The following is a 19778-nucleotide window of genomic DNA, read 5'->3' as shown; positions in this document are numbered from 1 at the left end:
CTTTAGAGGGAGGGCGAGAGGGAGTGAATGCATGGTCCCTGGGAAGCACTTAGCGCAGTACCTGGTACATAGCAAGTGAGAGACAGATGTTGGTTTCTGTGGAGTTGGTGTGATACCCAAATGTCCGTATGAGGCTGTCACCCTGTGCATTGACCCCTGCAAACCTCAGTGTATGTCTTGATGTTCTGGTGAGTGCAGAGTGTTGTCCTGTCCCCCCCTGCCCATCCTCCCGGAGTCTGTCAGAGGCACCAAAAGCAGCAGTTACTACCCTGCTTCCTCACGTTTCCTTCTTGGTGGGGTGGTGACAAGGGACTGACAACAGTGCTTCTGCTCCTCCCAACTCCTAAGTTAAAACACATCAGATCTATTATACTAGTGTGTAAATGACTGCAGTCACTCCTGCACCCCTCCCTCTTGACCTCGCCCAGCTTCTGCCACTCTCACCTCCCTTTGGTGCCCTGTGCCAGCTTGGTTCCCGTTACCCCATTCCATTATTGAGATGCTCAGGAGGGCAGCTCCTGTTTGTTTCTGTTAATCTTATCCCCAAGTCTTCTATCACTTTCTGCCTACACTGCCCATGTGTTTGCTCAGGTTTGTTTTTTTTTATTTTTAAATTTGTTCATTGGGAGAGAGAAAGACATGGAGCTCTGTTTCCACAGGTTAACAACAAACACCTGCGAGCCTCAAATGGGAGTCAAACATGGAGCTGGAAACTCAACCAAGTTCACCCACACTTGTCGAGGAAACCCAGAAATTTTAGTCACCGCCACTGCACACCAGGGCCTGTATGGGCAGGAACTGAGAAATTAGCAGAGGAAGTGTAGGACCCAGGCACTGTGATCTGAGCCCTGGGCAACTGGCCACCAGGAGAAATGCCTGCAGCTCCCTCCTCCTTCCTTAAGGACCTCCTATCAGGCTGCTGTGTGTTCCCAGGCCTCACTCTCACTGCCCAGGAAGGAGCTCTGCAAGTGGGGGCCATGCCCAAGGCAGGGGCTGGCTGCTCTGACTTGAGTGAGGACAGGGGGTTCCTCTAGCTTGTAAAAACGGCTACCAGAACTCCTGAGTTCCAGTCTTGTGTCTCCCTTACAAGCTATGCAACCCTGACAGTGACCAAATACACAGCACTCTGGGTTTCCCTCCTGAAATCACCACACTGCACACCGATCCAACACCACAGTCTATGGACGACTCTATGAAGCAAGGACACTGGATAGGGTCCCATCAGGGGACCACTGAGGATGGGTGCAAAGCCACCCTGGCTGGTCAATCCACTGACACTCCTGTTTATTGATGAGATCAGGTGGGACCAGACACAGAGACACAAACACTGGGTGAACGTATTTTGAACCAGCACCTGAGTTTATTATGCTTGTGAATTCAGCAGGAAGTGCAGGTGTCTCACTGAAATCACCAGGCTGACTCCTTCAGCTCAGAGACAGCACGGGGGGCCCAGGGGCCAGGCGCCCAGGTCACAGCCTCTGCCAATCACACCTCAGGAAGTGAGCATCAGCAGAGGACAGAACACAAACTCTGTCCCAACACCACCCTGTGCTCTCCTAGCACAGACGTCCCGGTCTTATGGGAACCTGGGAGCTGCACACACACAGAGGAGCCTAAGACACCACCTGTCTGAGCACCTGCTCCCTTCTCAGCCAGGAGGAAGACTGGGGCCGAGTGCGACGCTGCAGAACCAGCTCCGGGAGCCCCGTCACTCCCGGGTCATCTACTGGAACTTCTGCTGGACTGTGCTCATCCTGCTGAGTTGGCGGTGTCTGGTGCTGCTGTCCTGCTGGCCCTCCTGCTGCCTTGTCTTCTGGGATGCATTCTTGGATTTGTGGGAGTGGTTTCTGTTGTTTTGACTTGTCTGATGGGGCTGGGCCTTTTGCTCTTCTTTGCCACGGTGGAGAACTCTTAATGTTTGCCTTTGGATGGCTCTGTCTGGGATGGCTGCTTCCCCTTGACTGACATCGTTGGGGTGGGCTTCATTCCCTGGACAGACGTCTTGCGAGCCAGAGTGGAGTTCACCAGCTTGAGATTGGATTCTGGATACTTGGTACTACACACCCTGGTATTCAAGATGACCTTGGAGTCCTCACAGATGCGGTTCAAACGGCGCAGGTGCCAGCCAATTTGTCTCCAGTAGACCTTGTCGTTGTTCAAGCAGTGTAGGCACGCGGTGGGATTGCCCGCAAAGACACAGGAAAACTCGTGCTCCAATCGCACACAATCGACCTGCAGATGGACTCCTTCCTCCTGTGTGGTCACGGTCACTTTGCATTTGGCTTGATCTCTGCTCACAAAGCTGCCAGTGACAATGACCTGGGTTGGCGGGCTTGTTGACACTATCACGGGCTTCTCCAGAGGAACCCACCCATCCTGCTCCGCCTCCAAATTCACTTCATCCTGTTCTCTGTCTTGGGCCTCTGTGCGGAGCACCTGAGCAGCCAGCAGGAGGACGGAGAGCAGGGTGAGAGTGCGGGTCCACATGGTTTAGCTGGGCAGGCACCTGTGGGACAAAATCAGAGTCAGGGCTGCAGAGGTTAGAGGTGCAGGGTCAGACACAGCTCAGTGGTGCAATGGTCAGCTTGCAGAGTCAGGAACAAGTGCAGGTGTAGAGTTACAGGGTGCCCACCCTCTTCCCTGCGACAGTCCTGCCTACTTAAGGAGGAGACCAAGCATCCTCTGGCTCTGGGATGCCAGGACAAACAGCCCAACCTCTCCCATGTGCACCTGACCTGAGACTGCAGTGACCCAGGCTGCCAGTCCTCACCTTCCCTCCGCACTCACCGAGCCTTGTTAACTCTCAGTCCCTCGTCCCCTCACTCACCCACTCCTGCTCCTCCCACCCACTCGGTCCTGCAGCACTCACTCAGCAAGCACTTACTGAGCACCTACTGCATGCCATGCACTAGTTAGGTTGTCTACACACTGAGGTGAATGAGAAAGCCTTGGGTCCTTAAGAGATTCCCACGATCGCTGGAACTGTAAATAGCACCGACCAGGGATTCAGTCCCATCTGTGTCCTCAATCTCTCTAGGAAATGTCATTTCTCCTCTGTGCCTCAGTTCCTGCACCTGGCTCTCAAGGTCTGCATGAATTCATCAGCAACTCCTCCCGCTGCCCCGTGCTTGGTCTCTATCTCATTGCTCCACACACCCAGGACCCAGGATGCAAAGGGGGCAGGGAGAGTGCTGAAGGTGCCAGGAGGAGAACCAGATGCTGAACCCATGGAGGCTGACACCAGGGCTGGTGATGTAGGGGTTGGGCCAGAGCTGTTTGGGAGGAGGGATCTCATCTGACCCCAGTTTGGAAGAGAAACAGGGAGAGGAGCGGCGAGTTTCAGACCGCGTTTGAGTGCAGGTGACAAGAATCCCACCTGATTGGGTCTGGGCCCTGGGTACTGAACATACAAATGTTCTTTGCTGACCCTTTTCAAAAATTACTGAATTCCTAGCAAGGCCTTCAGTGCCAACAGAAACCATACACAAATGCATTTCCCTTCCCTACTGCACATCGTAAGTAACCAGAACCACCTACCAAGCAGGTGACTCCTCCCTTACTAGTCCTGGACTTAACTGTTCTCCTAGGAACTGCAGGACCCATTGTGTCCCCTGTCCTCCACAACTGCCCTTTCTCCATTAACAGTCACCCTGCAGGCTTGCACAGGGGGACAGCTTGTTCTGAACCAAGGCACCTGCTTCCTCCCAGGCCACTCTGTAAACTCCTTGTCCCCCAGCTCAGTCTTCTCTCTGCCCTAGTCACTGTCCAGTGTGGATCAGGGGGCCTAACTCCATCTGGGCACAGCGGTTAATGCTCAAGTTCACCAGGAGAACCATCAAACCACACTGAGCAGGAGAAGAGAAGTTCAATTCTATGACACTGACTACCCACTGAGCACTGGCCCAGCGTTCCAGTGGTTCCTTGTTTAATCCACACAAGAACCCTACAACCAGGCTGGTTACAGAACAGCTCCAAGGAAGACCCCGACAGTCAGGCCCAGCCAGGTAGGTAACTGTCGCGGTCCTGTGATGTGGGTGGAACAGAGCCCTGCAAGGAGTGACCCCAGCGCCCTGTCCCTTCCTGCCACGTCTTGTAGATCACCCCTACTCTGCTCCACTCTCCTAAAATTGAGAAAATGCTGGCAAAAAGACAACAACATTGAACCACGTTGGAATTAGCACTGATGATGATTCACAACAGCTGTGACTTTTCCCTGCAAGAAAGAAATTGTTTGAAAAAGGGGATATGCCTAGAAAATGGCCCTGTCTGCATTACCACCTGTGTTTGGGCCACCTCCAGGGTTGGGGGTGGACCAGAGCCACGGAGGCTGGGATGGGAGACCTAATACGCCAGCTGACAGCTCAGTCATGTCCCACGGCCTCCTCCTACCACACTGGGGCCCCTCAGAGCCTGGAAAGTGAGGCAGGAAATGAAGCTCTGGAGAGAGCGCGAGCGAGCGAGCGAGCGAGCGAGGCTCTTACCAGTCCTGAGTCTGCAGATCCAGCGCAATCCCCGATGCCAGGCGAGTTGCAGGCTTGCCGCTGTCCCAGGGGTGGTGCAGGGCAGGGTCCGCTATTTGTACAGGAGCCCAAGCCCACAGGGTTTACAGCTCGCATACCTGAGGAGCTGAGCTCACACTGCCCCTGGCCATGCTACTTGCCCTTAGGAACCAGGCAGGTCCTGCAGGGAAAGTGCGGGGTGGAATATTATCCACTGTTACCTGAAAATGAACTTCTCATCAATTTAACACACATGTTGCTAATTGAATGGCTTTTGAATCCCTATGAGCACACCTCCTTCTACCTCTAAGCTCTGTACATTCTCCCACCGTTGCACTTTCTCAGCTCTGGGGTCCTTTGGGGCCACTGCTTAGAAAAGTTTGAGATAACAACAGTGCCAGTGAAAATGACAAAGGCACAGGAATTCCACTGAGGGATGGGAAGTGGGCACAGGTAGGACCCAGCAAGTTGAGGACCTGGCAGAGCCCAGCACTGACACTGACAGTTAACGCAGGCCTGTGGGGGTGACACTGGGAGGAACAGAGGATCTGACTCCGGCCAGCAGGGCTCAGCTTTGCTGGGAAGCAGGCCCCCCTCTTCACCTTCACAGGGACTAAAACCTCTTTCAGGTTCTCTCTGAAGAAATCATTTGTCCGATTTCTCAAAAGAAAGCCAGAAACAGCCACCAGGCACATTGGAAAATGCTCAACATCTCATCTCCAGGGAAGAGCAATCAAAGCCACAGTCAGATCTCCTCCCACCCCAGTCAGAAGAGTGATATTCAGAAAGACCGAGAGTCACAGCTGTGGCAGGGTCGCAGTGGAAGGAGGACTTCACACACTGCTGGTGGAAATGTGAACTAGCATGGCCACTATGGAGAGCAGCATGGGGGCTGTTCAGACACTGCAGACAGATCTCCCCCAGATCCAGCAAGCCCACCTCGGTTGTGTGCACAGGACAGGACGTGAGCTGGGGAAGAGATGTGAGTGCGGCACTTACTGCTCACCATAGACCAGGGCCCTGCAGTGGATAAACGGGGAGAGGAAATCTGATGTGTTCACATGGGCATAGACATAGTCATACAGTGAAGCATCATCAGGGCAAAATAAATCATGAAATATATTGCTGGAATGTGGGTGGAATTAAAGGACACTATGTTAAGAGAAACAAGACAGACACAGAAAGACAAATAGCACATGTTTTCTCCTAACGGTGGATGCTGAAAATTTTGATCTGAAAGAGAAGTGGAGACTAAATAGTGGTCCCCAGGGACTGAGAAGACGAGAGAGGAAGAGATGGGGAAGGGATGAGGAGCACGCACCAAATGGAAGCACATTTGGGGGCTCAGCTCTATGCCCTACAGCACAGTGGGGGGACTACTGTGGACAATATTGTCCATTTCTAAATATTGGAAGAGAGGATTTGAATCTTCCCAACCAAAGAAACTCTATCAGGTGATGCATTTGCTAAGAACCCTGGTTTTACCACTTCATATTACATCTGTGTATCAAAATGCCAACCTTAATCTATAAATTCATACAATTCTCACGTGTTGGCTAAGATTTTACAATATATTTTTAAAACTCAATCATCTGACAGAATTCAAAGACTAATTAATCTTAAACTCAGAACTTAATCCATCCAAAACTTGAACAAGTTTCCTATCTAGCAGTTATGATCCAGCTGATTAGTTTTACTTCCTTCCCAGACTGATGAAGGACACCTGTTGTAGTTTCCAGAGGAATTGGTGACTCCATGGTGACATCATGCACTGACCCCATCCCGAGAGACAAGCCCTGGGGTGAGCAGAGCTTCCTCCTTGCCCTTGGTCGGGGAGATCTCCTTCCAGCTGACTGATAAGCCCACTCACCTGCACAGCACAGGGCATCTGCAAGTCTTTCCCAGCCTGGTCACAGCAGGTCTTTATGGCTCTGTGCTGGTGTGGCCATTGCTATCACCTGCAATGCAAGAGTGCTTCAAAATCATGGGAAAAGAATGCGGTTAAGAGATACATTTGTTTTGGTTCTAAAATGGTTGAGAGTCAGGCATTGTGTCATCCTGGGAAAGACTTTCCCCTGGGACCTCAGCATGCCACATGGGGGCCAGTTTGAGTCCCAGCTGTCCCACTTCCAATGCTGTTCCCTGCTAATGGCCTTGGAAATCAGCAGAAATGGCCCAAGAATGAGGGTCGCTGCACCATTTGGAGACCCTGAGAAGGCTCTTGGTACTTGGCTTCAGCCTGGTCCAGACATGGCCATTGTAGATATTTAGTTAGTGAACTGGCAGATGGAAGATCTCTTTTCCTGTCTCTGCTGCTCTGTCTATAATTCTGATTTTTCAAAGCAATAAATTAATCTCTCAAAAGTTTTTATAATCCATGTGTAGATTTTTCACAGCATGCATTTTCCATGAATTCTTTGATAATCAGTCAAATACATACTTTGAATAAACTTCCTAAGAGACAGATGAGCCTGGAACATCCCTTGCTGCTTGTTCCTTTGGTAATATTGCGGATCTGGGTGCCCCAGAATGTTGCATTTATCAGCATCAAAGACCCCTTGGAAGGACACATTTTGCTCTAACTCAAGTCTATTGCCGTCCTGCAGGAGGCTGGGCACTCCTGTTGCTGATCTTATTTCAACGTATGTTTTAGTTATAGACCAACAGACACCGAATAAATTATACTTACAGGCTATCTAGACTTTGCCATATCCTTTCTGCAGGAAGTAATTTGATTGTTAAATGTTCAGTTATTGACCCAATATCCTTTTGACTCAGTGATCCAATGACATTTGAATATTGCATGTGAAGACAGGAATATGTAGCAGAGATCTTGTGGGTCAATGCCACTAGTTCATATGATAACTATTGACTCAGTGCCTGGTAGAGCTGAGACAGGTTCTGTGCAAACTGTGCAGGTCTGGACAACTTCACAACAGGTGCATCAGAGGCTGTCAAACAGGCGTTTCAGCATTTATAGACTCTAGGGTCTATAAACCCCAGGACATGTTCTGCTGAAGGCATGTTGAGTGGAGTGTGTTGTGAAGTGTGGCAGGGGGCGCCCTGAGCCCCCATTAGAACAGGGCTCTCTGCTACACTCTGTTAGGGATGAAGCTACGGGCACTTAATGGAGACTTGGGGTCTTAGAAAGGAGTGCCAGACCCCACTGCACCCAGGTCTCCCCATCCTGCCTGGGACCCCTCAGACCTAAGACAGACTTGGACATCAAGCAGATTTCCCATCCCCAGGGCCTTAGAACTCTCATCCCTGAGGATGCTTGGTCTTGGTTGGCTGAAAACTCAGCCCAGTAAATACTGATGCTTCCACTAGGTGGCAGCAGTCATCTAGCCCATGAGAAGTCTGTGTGAAGAGACTGAATAAAAGCTTGCAGTCCATGAGCCAGACAGCCAGCCAGTGCTCCTGCCTGGGGTCACACCCCTGAGCGACAGGCTGCCCCTTTCACCTTCTCCTGTGAATGACTAGATGTCGCTTGGAGATGACTGCTATGTTGGGGACACTCTACAGTGGGGCTGCAAGCCATGGCCATCACTACTGCAGCCTGTCAAGCCTTCCTTTGTACCTTATGTGGATACCATGGGAATAGTGATCCCACCCTAAGATTGAGTGGGACAATCAAGATGATTGGGCCTGCCAAAGATTATCATCATTACTTCAATGCACTGTGGGACTGGGTAAGAGCATTTCTGCCAGTACATATGGTTGCTTTACTGGGCCTCCAGCTGTGTGCTGTGGTGATTTAATGATATAACATAATTGCGCCCTTCTCAGCAACTGATAGGTCTGGTTTGGCTCGAGGGGTAGGCCTGACCCTCCCTGCCGAATCCATGTTGTTCTTGGGTTGCCATCTTGGTGGCACTAAGGCCTGTAGGGCACTTGACTCAATGTCATACTGGAGTTGCTCTCTGTGATGTGGCAGAATCTGGCCATACCACAGGTGCATTGAGTACTGCTCCACCATAGTTTTGGTAGCTGTATCACTCAGAGTTAGGTGATGCCACACTGTGCACTTAAAAGGAGCCCCTATAGTGGCTCACAGCCAGGACAGTCAGGGCCACTTCAAGCCCCTTGTCATTCTCAGGTTGGTGACATCCCCAAGCACTGGAATGCATTTTCATGACTTGACTGCCCTATTGGCTGTGACTACCATCTTATAGTAATTTCCCAAGATGACCAACACCAAGGGAAGCAGGAGAGACACCAGATCCACATTCTTCTAGACTTAGAGAATATGGTGTTGTATCCTTGGCCACATACACTCGATCCACAAGGAACATGATATTCCATTACCTGGGAACAGGACCTCTATGCACTGCCATGCCATGTAAATGTTCCCATGGTGAAACTGGAGAGCTACAGTGATACCCAGCTTGCTGCAGGCATCGTTGTAAAGAAACAAGTCAAGGACAAGATTCTGAACAAGAGAAGGAAGGTGGCTTTTGAGCATATTGAGCACTCTGAGAGCCGAGCTAGCTTCCTGAACTGTTGAAGGAAAACGATCAGAAAGAGAAGGAAGCAGAGAGCAAGCTACCAGGTTCTACGGAAGCCCCAGCCTGCTCCTCTCAGAGAAGCCGCTTTGTCAGAAGCAGTGGAAAGGACCCAAGCTGCTGAGCCCTGTTCCCTAAAATTCATGGTGTGATATCAGTAGGATTAAAAGAAGACCTCTGGGCTATGAAGGAAAAACTAGACTGAAAAATAGCTGGACACTGGTGTTCTTATCACTGTGGCTTGGGTCTCAGTCAGATGTCAGGAGCATTTATGCAGCTGGACCTCTGAGAGAGGGTGCCCATTGTTGAAACTGGAACAGAAAAGGCTGCATTTCAGAAAGACCTGCTGTCTGTATCATTTCAGCCCAGAATCCCTCAATCATTGCTCTGTATATTTTGATGTTGTAGTTGTTGCTATGTACTTGATCCTATTGGTAACATGTTAGGGGACATCCTGGGTAAAAACAAGGAGTTGTAGAATCAAACTGGTTTCTTCTACCAGTAATGGTTTTGGTTATTGGATATGGAAGATTCCAGAGCATGAGAATCAAGATGAGGGGGTAGGATCTGTCAACTCTGGGGACTCCCACAGCGCTTCCACTGGGAAGCAAGAGGGGACAACATTGAACTTGGCAAGTTCTTTCATCCATGAATACTGACCTCTCTCTAAGGGAGGTTTGGCTGTGGGTGGGTAGTTGAGTGGCAAAGGGAGATTCAGTGACTACTGGATTTGAACAAACAGGCTAGACCACCATGCAAGGAAAGTCAGATTCCCAAACCTACAGGGTAAACACCTGTTGAGTTTAGATATATAACCAATTTCAGGTTACTTTTTGTACAGAATGAAGTAATGGCTGGTTCTCATGTTTTCTTTTGGATATTCAGTTATGCTGGTGTCATTTGAGGAAAAGGTTTTTTAAACTTTCTTTGAAATTATAGTAATAGACATATAAAATTTATCATCATAGCCATTTTTAGATACATCAGTCCTATTAACTTTTGCATATAGTTGAATTAGTATCACTACAATCAACCTGCATAATCTAATCTGACACGATGATGAACGCATAAATGTATAAATGCTAATGTTCAATTTCACCTCACCCAAGTCCCTGGCAACCAGTATTCAACTTGCTTTTTCTAACAGTTTCCTCTAGGTCTCTCATGTAGGTGACATGGTACAACATTAATCTATGTGTTGGCTTCTCTCACTGTATGTACAATCCTCATAGTTGTTCTCTGTACCATGGATGTCAGAATCTACATTCGCTGAAGACCTGAATAATTCCCTATAGAATTTCTGTACCATATGTTACCTGTCCTTTCACCCACCAGTGCACACCAGGTTCTCCTCTCTGTTACAGCTCCTGAGAACAACACTGCTGTGCATGCGAAGTGCTAATACCTAGTAGAGATGTGCCCTCTGTCATGTGGGGTGGACACCAGTAGTAGAATCCCCACACGGAATCATAGTCCATTTTGAATTGCTCAAAGTTCCCACACTCTCAACACCACTGCGTTTTTGCAGAGGTTCCATACGAATGGTTTTGATGTTGTCTCTCAATGAGATTTTGAATTCTATTTCTTTAGAGGGAGGGCGAGAGGGAGTGAATGCATGGACCCTGGGAAGCACTTAGCACAGGTCCTGGTACACAGCAAGTGAGAGACAGATGTTGGTTTCAGTGGAGTTGGTGTGATACCAAATGTACCTCAGTGTATGTCCTGGTGCTCTGGTGAGTGCAGAGTGTTGTCCTTTCCCCCCCCTGCCCATCTTCCCGGAGTCTGTCAGAGGCACCAAAAGCAGCAGTGCTACTCCCCTGCTTCCTCACGTTTCCTTCTTGGTGGGGTAGTGACAAGGGACTGACAACAGTGCTTCTGCTCCTCCCAACTCCTAAGTTAAAACACATCAGATCTTTTATACTAGTGTGTGAATGACTGCAGTCACTCCTGCACCCCTCCCTCTTGACCTCGCCCAGCTTCTGCCACTCTCACCTCCCTTTGGTGCCCTGTGCCAGCTTGGTTCCCGTTATTCCATTCCACTGCTGAGATGCTCTCAAGAGGGCGGCTCCAGTTTGCTTCTGTTCATCTCAGCCCCAAGTCTCCCAGTACTTTCTGTCTGCACTGCCCATGTATGTGCACGTTTTTTTTTTTTTTGATTATTCATTGAGAGAGAGAAAGAGATGGAGCTCTGCTTCCACAGGTTTACTCCAAACACCTGCCGTGCCTCAAATGGGGGTCAAACATGGAGCTGAAACTCAACCAAGTTCTCCCACGTGGGTGGGGGAAACCCAGTGACTTTAGTCACCACCACTGCACACCAGGGCCTGTATGGCCAGGAACTGAGAAAGCAGCAGAGCCAGTGTTGGACCAGGCACTGTGACTGAGCCCTGGGCATCTTGGCCTCTAGGGCAAATGATGCAGCTTCTTCCTCCTTCCTTTACAGCCCTCTCTCCTGCTGCTGAGTGTACCCAGGCCTCTCTCCCACTGCCCAGGAAGGAGCTCTGCAAAGTGGGAGCCATTCCTATGGCAGGGGTTGGCTGCTCTGATTTCAGTGAGGACAGGGGACCTCTAGCATGTAGACATGGCATCCAGGACTCCTGGGTTCCAGTCTTGCTTCTCCCTTCAAAACTATGCAACCCTGACCGTGTTAAAACCCCATGGTACACTGGGTTCCCCTCCTGAAATCACCATATTGCATGCCATTCAAACACCACAGTCCAGTGGACGACTCTATGAAGACAGGGGCACTGGACTGGGCACCATCAGGGCATCATTGAGGATGGGTGGGGAAGTCTCATTGTGGCTGTTCCATCAAGTGACACTCCTGTCTATTGATGAGATCAGGTGGGACCAGACACAGACACAAACACTGGGTGAACGTATTTTGAACCAGCACCTGAGTTTATTATGCTTGATAATTCAGCAGGAAGTGCAGGTGTCTCACTGAAATCACCAGGCTGACTCCTTCAGCTCAGAGACAGCACTGGGGGACCAGGGGCCAGGCGCCCAGGTCACAGCCTCTGCCAGTCACACCTCAGGAAGTGAGCATCAGCAAAGGGCAGAACACAAACTCTGTCCCAACACCACCCTGTGCTCTCCTAGCACAGACGTCCCGGTCTTATGGGAACCTGGGAGCTGCACACACACAGAGGAGCCTAAGACACCACCTGTCTGAGCACCTGCTCCCTTCTCAGCCAGGAGAAAGACTGGGGCCAAGGGCGACGCTGCAGAACAAGCTCCGGGAGCCCCGTCACTCCCGGGTCATCTACTGGAACTTCTGCTGGAGCTGTGCTCATCCTGCTGGGTTGGCTGTGTCTGGTGCTGCTGGGCCTGCTGGCCCTCCTGCTGCCTTGTCTTCTGGGATGCATTCTTGGATTTGTGGGAGTGGTTTCTGTTGTTTTGACTTGTGGTGGGGGCAGGCCTTTTGCTCTGCATTGGCTCAATGAGAACTCTTAACTTTGGTCTTTGGATGGCTCTGTCTGTGATGGCTGCTTCCCCTTGACTGACATCGTTGGGGTGGGCTTCATTCCCTGGACAGACGTCTTGCGAGCCAGAGTGGAGGTCACCAGCTTGAGATTGGATTCTGGATACTTGGTACTACACACCCTGGTATTCAAGATGACCTTGGAGTCCTCACAGATGCGGTTCAAACGGCGCAGGCACCTGCCAATTTGTCTCCAGTAGACCTTGTCGTTGTTCAAGCAGTGTAGGCACGCGGTGGGATTGCCCGCAAAGACACAGGAAAACTCGTGCTCCAATCGCACACAATCGACCTGCAGATGGACTCCTTCCTCCTGTGTGGTCACGGTCACTTTGCATTTGGCTTGGTCTCTGCTCACAAAGCTGCCAGTGACAATGACCTGGGTTGGTGGGCTTGTTGACACTATCACGGGCTTCTCCAGAGGAACCCACCCATCCTGCTCCGCCTCCAAATTCACTTCATCCTGTTCTCCATCTTGGGCCTCTGTGCAGAGCACCTGAGCAGCCAGCAGGAGGAGGGAGAGCAGGGTGAGACTGTGGGTCCACATGGTTCAGCTGGGCGGGCACCTGTGGGACAAAATCAGAGTCAGGGGTGCAGAGGTTAGAGGTGCAGGGTCAGACACAGCTCAGTGGTGCAATGGTCAGCGTGCAGGGACAGGAACAAGTGCAGGTGTAGAGTTACAGGGTGCCCACCCTCTTCCCTGCGACAGTCCTGTCTACTTAAGGAGTGGACCAAGCATCCTCTGGCTCTGGGATGCCAGGACAAGCAGCCCAACCTCTCCCACGTGCACCTGACCTGAGACTGCAGTGACCCAGGCTGCCAGTCCTCACCTTCCCTCCACACTCACCGAGCCTTGTTAACTCTCAGTCCCTCATCCCCTCACTCACCCACTCCTGCTCCTCCCACCCACTCGGTCCTGCAGCACTCACTCAGCAAGCACTTACTGAGCACCTACTGCATGCCATGCACTAATTAGGTGAATGAGAAAGCCTTGGGTCTTTAAGAATTTGAGGCTGATCCCAGGGAACTGTAAATAGCACCGACCAGGGATTCAGTCCCATCTGTGTCCTCAATCTCTTCTAGGAAATGTCATTTCTCCTCTGTGCCTCAGTTCCTGCACCTGGCACTCCAGGTCTGCCCGAATTCTTCAGCAACTCCTCCTGCTGCCCCGTGCTTGGTCTCTATCTCATTGCTCCAGACAATCAGGACCCAAGATGCAAAGAGGACAGGGAGAGTCCTGAAGGTGCCAGGAGGTGACCCAGAGGCTGAACCCATGGAGGCTGACACGGGGGCTGGGTGGGGTGGGGGTTGGGGTAGAGCTGTCTGGGAGGAGTAAGAGCTCAGGAAAGGCATGAAGGGGGGAGCTCTTCTGACCCCAGTGGGAAAGAGAAACCGGGAGAGGAGTGGCGAGTTTCAGACCGCGTTTGAGGGCAGGTGACAAGAATCACACATGATTGGGCTCTGGCCCTGGGTGCTGAGCATACAAATGCCCTTCACCAATCCTTGACAAAAATTACTGAATTCCTAGCAAGGCCTTCAGTGCCAACAGAAACCATACACAAATGCATTTCCCTTCCCTTCTTCACATGGTAACTAACCAGAACCAACTACCAGGCTGGTGACTCCTCCCTTACTAGCCCTGGACTTAACTGTTCTCCTAAGAACTTCAGGACCCATTGTCTCCCCGTCCTCCACAACTGCCCTTTCTCTCTGCAGGCTTGCACAGGGGGACAGCTTGTTCTGTACTAAGGCACCTGCTTCCTCCCGAGCCACTCTGAAAACCTCTGTCTCCAGCTCAGTCTCCCACTGCCTAGTCACCATTGAGCATGGAAGTAGGGGCCTAATTCCATACTGGGAACAGCGGTTAATGCACCAAGTTCACCAGGAGAACCATCAAACCACACTGAGCAGGAGAAGAGAAGTTCAATTCTATGACACTGACTACCCACTGAGCACTGGCCCACGTTCCATTCTCTCCTTGTTTAATCCACACAAGAACCCTACAACCAGGCTGATTACAGAACAGCTCCAATGAAGAGCCCCGACCGTGAGGCCTGGCCAGGTAAGTAACTGTGGCGGTCCCATGGTGTGGAGGAACAGAGCCCCGCAGGGAGCGACCTCATCTCCCTGACCCTTCCTGCCACCTCTTGTAGGTCACCCCTGCCCTGCACTGCTCGCCTAACCATGAGATAATGCTGGCAAAAGGAAGACAGCTGTGAACCCAGCAGGATGTGGCACTGATGATAAGATGATCCACACACTGTGAACTATTCCCAGAAGCCATGAAATTTGTTTCTCAGGGGCATAGGCCCAGGAAATGGCCCTACTCCATTTCCACCTGAGTTGGGGCCACCTGCAGGGTTGGGGGTGGACCAGAGCCACAGAAGGTGGGACTGGAGAACTAATATGGCAGCTGATGGCCCAGGCGTGTCCAACGGTCTCCTCCTGAGCACACTGGGGCCCCTCAGAGCCTGGGGAAGTGGGGCAGGAAATGAGGCTCTGGAGAGAGCGCGAGCGAGCGAGGCTCTTACCAGTCCTGAGTCTGCAGATCCAGCGCAATCCCCGATGCCAGGCGAGGTGCAGGCTTGGAGCTGTCTCAGGGGTGGTGCAGGGCAGGGTCCGCTATTTGTACAGGAGCCCAAGCCCACAGGGGTTTACAGCTCACATACCTGAGGAGCTGAGCTCACACTGCCCCCAGCCATGTCCCTTCTTCCCAGCCAGCCAGGTCCTTTAGGTAAAGTGCTGTGTGGAACCAGGCAGGTCCGGCAGGGAAAGTGCTGGGTGGAAAACTATCCACTGTTACCTGAAATGAACTTCACATGATTTAGCACACATGTTGCTAATTGAATGCATCTTGATTCCCTATGAGCACGCCTGCTTCTACTCCTATGCCCTGCACATCTCCCACCACTGCCCCTTCTCAGCTCTGGGGTCCTTTGGGGACACTGCTTAGAAAAGTTTGAGATAACAACGCTGCCAGTGAAAATGACAAAGGCACAGGAATTCAACTGAGGGACGGGAAGAGGGCACAGGTAGGACCCAGCATGTTGAGGACCTGGCAGAGCCCAGCACTGACACTGACAGTTAACGCACGTCTGTGGGGGTGACACTGGGAGGAACAGAGGATCTGACTGTAGCCATCAGGGCTCAGCTTTGCTGGGAAGCAGGCCGCCCACAATCAGATCTCATCAAAGTGCAGGCAGAAGAATGATTATCAGAAAGACAAGAGTCACGGCTGTGGCTGGGACACACAGGAAATCTGTTGTGTTCACAGGGACATAGGCATAGACATACAGGGAAGCATGATCAGGGCAAAATAAATAATAGAATACTGTCATGGGTGCAATGTGGGAGGAAATAAAGGACAGTAGTTTAAGAGAAACAAGACAGACACAGAAAGATTAATACCACATGTCCTCCCCTAACAGTGGAAGCTGAAAAAGTTGATCTGAAAGAGAAGTGGAGAACAAATAGTGGTCCCCAGGGACTGAGAAGATATAGCGAGAGGAAGAGATGAGGAAGGGGTGAGGAGCGAGCACAAAATGGCAGCTCTGACGCTCTATAGCACAGTGGGGGACTGCTGTGGAATAACTTATTGTCCATTTAATACTAGTTGGAAGAGAGGATTTGAATCTTCCCAACCAAAGAAAACTCTATCAGGTGATGCATTTGCTAAGTGCGCTCGTTTTACCACTACCATCCATTTGTCATAATACCAATCATAATCTAAAAATATGTACAATTCACACGTGTCGGCTAAAATTTTACAATATTCCTAAAACTCAATTATCTACAGAATTCGATGAGATAATTAATTTAGATTAAGAAATTAATCCATCCAAAAGTTGAACAAGTTTCCTATCTAGCAGTATGATCCAACTGATTAGTTTCACTTCCTTCCCAGACTGATGAAGGACACCTGTTGTAGTTTCCAGAGGGATTGGTGACTCCATGGTGACCTCATGCACTGACCCCATCCCGAGAGACAAGCCCTGGGGTGAGCAGAGCTGGCTCCTTGCCCTTGGTCGGGGAGATCTCCTTCCAGCTGACTGATAAGCCCACTCACCTGCACAGCACAGGGCATCTGCAAGTCTTTCCCAGCCTGGTCACAGCAGATCTTTATGGCTCTGTGCTGGTGTGGCCATTGCTATCACCTGCAATGCAAGAGTGCTTCAAAATCATGGGAAAAGAATGCAGTTAAGAGATACATTTGTTTTGGTTCAAAAAAGTTTGATTCTGGCATTGTGTCATCCTGGGAAAGACTTCCCCCTGGGACCTCAGCATGCCACATGGGGGCCAGTTTGAGTCCCAGCTGTCCCACTTCCAATGCTGTTCCCTGCTAATGGCCTTGGAAAGCAGCAGAAATGGCCCAAGTACGAGGGTCGCTGCACCATTTGGAGACCCTGAGAAAGCTCCTGGCTCCTGGCTTCAGCCTGGTCCAGACATTGCAGACATTTAGAGGGTGAACGTCAGATGGAAGATCTCTCTTTCTCTTCTGCTCTCTCTGTAATTCTCATTTGCAAATCAATGAATAAATCCTTAAAAAATTTGTTTAATCCATGTGTATATTTTTCACAGAATGCATTTTCTTTGAATTTTTTGGCAATCAGTCAAATTCATACTTTGAATAAAACACCTAAAAAAAAGGAGAGCTAGGCCCATCCCTTGCTGAGTGTCCCTTTGCAACATTACAGATCTGGGTGCCCCAGAACGATGGCAGTTATTCAGCATCAAAGACCCCTTTGAAGGACACATGTCTCTCTCAACTCAAGTCTATTGTGATCCTGCAGGAGGCTGGGCACTCCTGCTGCTGATCCTCTAACAACATATTTTTCATGCTACCCAAAGGTTCTCATATATCTCCTAAAACCTGAGAAAGTATATTTACAATGTGTGCATCTCCCTAGAATTTGTCAAATATTTCTTGCAGTAAGTATGGTGATTGTTAAATGTTCAGTCATTGGCCCAATGTCCTTTTGGTTCAGTAATCAAATGAAATTTGAATCCTGCATGTAAAACCAGGAATATGTAGCAGGGAGTATGTGTGTCAATGCCAGTAATTAATATGATAGCGATGTGCTCAGTGCCTGTGTAGATCAAATGTTATCTGGACAACTTTACAACAGATGCTTTGGAGGCGGTGAACAGGTGCCCTGGCAGCCGTATATTCAGGATCTATAAACCCAAGGATGTGTGGGAATACAGGTGTCTGCTGCTGAAGGCATGCTGAGTGGAGTGTGTTGTGAAGTGTGGCAGGGGGCCCCGAGCCCCCATTGGAACAGGGCTCCCTGCTACACTCTGTTAGGGACGAAGCTACAGGCACTTAATGGAGACTTGGGGTCTTAGAAAGGAGTGCCAGACCCCACTGCACCCAGGTCTCCCCATCCTGCCTGGGACCCCTCAGACCTAAGGACAGACTTGGACATCAAGCAGATTTCCCATCCCCAGGGCCTTAGAACTCTCCTCCCTGTGGATGCTTGGGCTTGGTTGGCTGAAAACTCAGCCCAGTAAATACTGATGCTTCCACTAGGTGGCAGCAGTCATCTAGCCCATGAGAAGTCTGTGTGAAGAGATTGAATAAAAGCTTGCAGTCCATGAGCCAGCCAGCCAGCCAGTGCTCCTGCCTGGGGTCACACCCCTGAGCGACAGGCTGCCCCTCTCACCTTCTCCTGTGAATGACTAGGTGTCGCTGGGTTCTATGGAAGCCCCAGTCTGCTCCACTTAGAGAAGCACACTTTGTCAGAAGCAGTGGAAAGACCCAAGCCACTGAGACCTGTTCCCTAAAGTTCATGGTGTGATATTTGTAAGATAAAAGATAATCGCTGGACTATTAAAAAAGACTTGACTGAAAAATAAGCTGGACACCTGGTGTTCGTAGCACTGTGGCTTGAGTCTTAGTCAGCTGGACCTCTGACAGAGGATGCCCATTGTTGAAACTGGAACAGAAAAGGTTGCATTTCAGAAAGACCAGCTCTCTGTATCCCTCTCAGCCTAGAATCCCTCTACCATTGCTCTGTTGTGTTGTGTTTTGTTCCTTGATCCTACTGGTAACATGTTAGGGGACATCCTGGGGACAACAAGGAGTCGTGGACTCAAATTGGTTTCTTCTAACTCTACGAGCTTCTACTTATTGGAAAAAGGTTCCGGATCATGAGCTCTTGATGAGTTGTTAGAATTTCTAAACTCTGGAGGACTCTCACTGCAGTGTACTGGGAAGCAAGAGGGGACAACATTGAACTTGGCCAGTTCTCTCATTATGTACATCCATGAATACTGACCTCTCTGTAAGTGAGGTCTGCCTGTGCGTAGGTGGTTGAGTGGCAAAAGGAGACTCAGTGACTACTGGATTTGAACAAACAGACTAGACCACCATGCGAGGGAAGTCACACCCCCAAAACCTGCAGAGTAAACACCTGTTGTGTTTAGATATATAATCCAATTTCAGGTTGCTTTTTGTACAGAATGAAGTAATGGTTGGTTGTCATGTTTTCTTTTGGATATTCAGTTATGCTGGTCTCATTTGAGGAAAAGATTTTTTAAACTTTCTTTGAAATTACAGTAAAAGACATATAAAATTTGTCATCATAGCCATTTTTATGTAGATTAGTCCTATCAAAATTTTTCATATAGTTTTATAAATATCACTACCATCCACCTCATAACTCCTAGTCTCATTCAATGATGAACGTATAAATGTATAAATGCTAACGTTCAATTTCACCAAACCCATGTCCCTGGCAGCCAGTGTTCAACTTGCTGTCTCTAACAGTTCCCTCTAGGTCTTTCATGTAGGTGACATGGTACAACATTAATCTATGTGATGGCTGCTTTCACTGTGTGTACAATCCTCATAGTTGTTCTCTGTGCCATGGATGTCAGAATCTACATTCGCGGAAGACTTGAAAAATACTCTATGGATTTCTGTACCATATGTTACCTGTCCTTTCACCCACCAGTGCGCACGAGGGTGCTCCTCTCTGTTACAGCTCCTGAGAACAACACTGCTGTGCATGCGAAGTGCCAACACCTAGTGGAGATGTGCCCTCTGTCATGTGGGGTCTATGCCACCAGCAGAATTCCCACACCAAATCGTAGTTCATTCTGAATTGCTCAAAGTTCCCAATTTTCTCACAGTCTCAACAACACTGTGTTTTTAAAAAGGTTCCATAGAGATGGTTTTCTCTCAAGGAGAGAGGCTGTCAAAATGAGATTTTGAATTGTATTTCTTTAGGGAGGGAGAGAGGGAGTGAATGCATGGTCCCTGGGAAGCACTTAGCACAGGTCCTGGTACAT

At 49.8% G+C, this 19778-nt stretch overlaps 2 protein-coding genes across 2 annotated transcripts; both read right to left on the bottom strand.

Moving 5' to 3' along the window:
- Positions 1-1911: 1911 nt before the first annotated feature.
- Positions 1912-2487, bottom strand: LOC133775111 (fibroblast growth factor-binding protein 1-like). Its single transcript, XM_062213182.1, has one exon. The coding sequence runs from the start codon at positions 2485-2487 to the stop codon at positions 1912-1914; it is 576 nt and encodes a 191-aa protein (XP_062069166.1).
- A 9969-nt stretch (positions 2488-12456) lies between these two features.
- LOC133775110 (fibroblast growth factor-binding protein 1-like) lies at positions 12457-13032 on the bottom strand. Its single transcript, XM_062213181.1, has one exon. It carries the CDS (start codon positions 13030-13032, stop codon positions 12457-12459), a length of 576 nt encoding a protein of 191 aa, XP_062069165.1.
- Positions 13033-19778: the final 6746 nt, after the last annotated feature.

Source organism: Lepus europaeus, chromosome 16 (genome assembly GCF_033115175.1).
Source record: "Lepus europaeus isolate LE1 chromosome 16, mLepTim1.pri, whole genome shotgun sequence".
Lineage (NCBI taxonomy): Eukaryota > Metazoa > Chordata > Mammalia > Lagomorpha > Leporidae > Lepus > Lepus europaeus.
This window is presented reverse-complemented; position numbering and strand designations above follow the sequence as displayed.

Coding starts and splice junctions, on each gene's coding strand:
- LOC133775111 (XM_062213182.1), bottom strand. CDS start 2,487: ATGTGGACCCGCACTCTCACCCTGCTCTCCGTCCTCCTGCTGGCTGCT.
- LOC133775110 (XM_062213181.1), bottom strand. CDS start 13,032: ATGTGGACCCACAGTCTCACCCTGCTCTCCCTCCTCCTGCTGGCTGCT.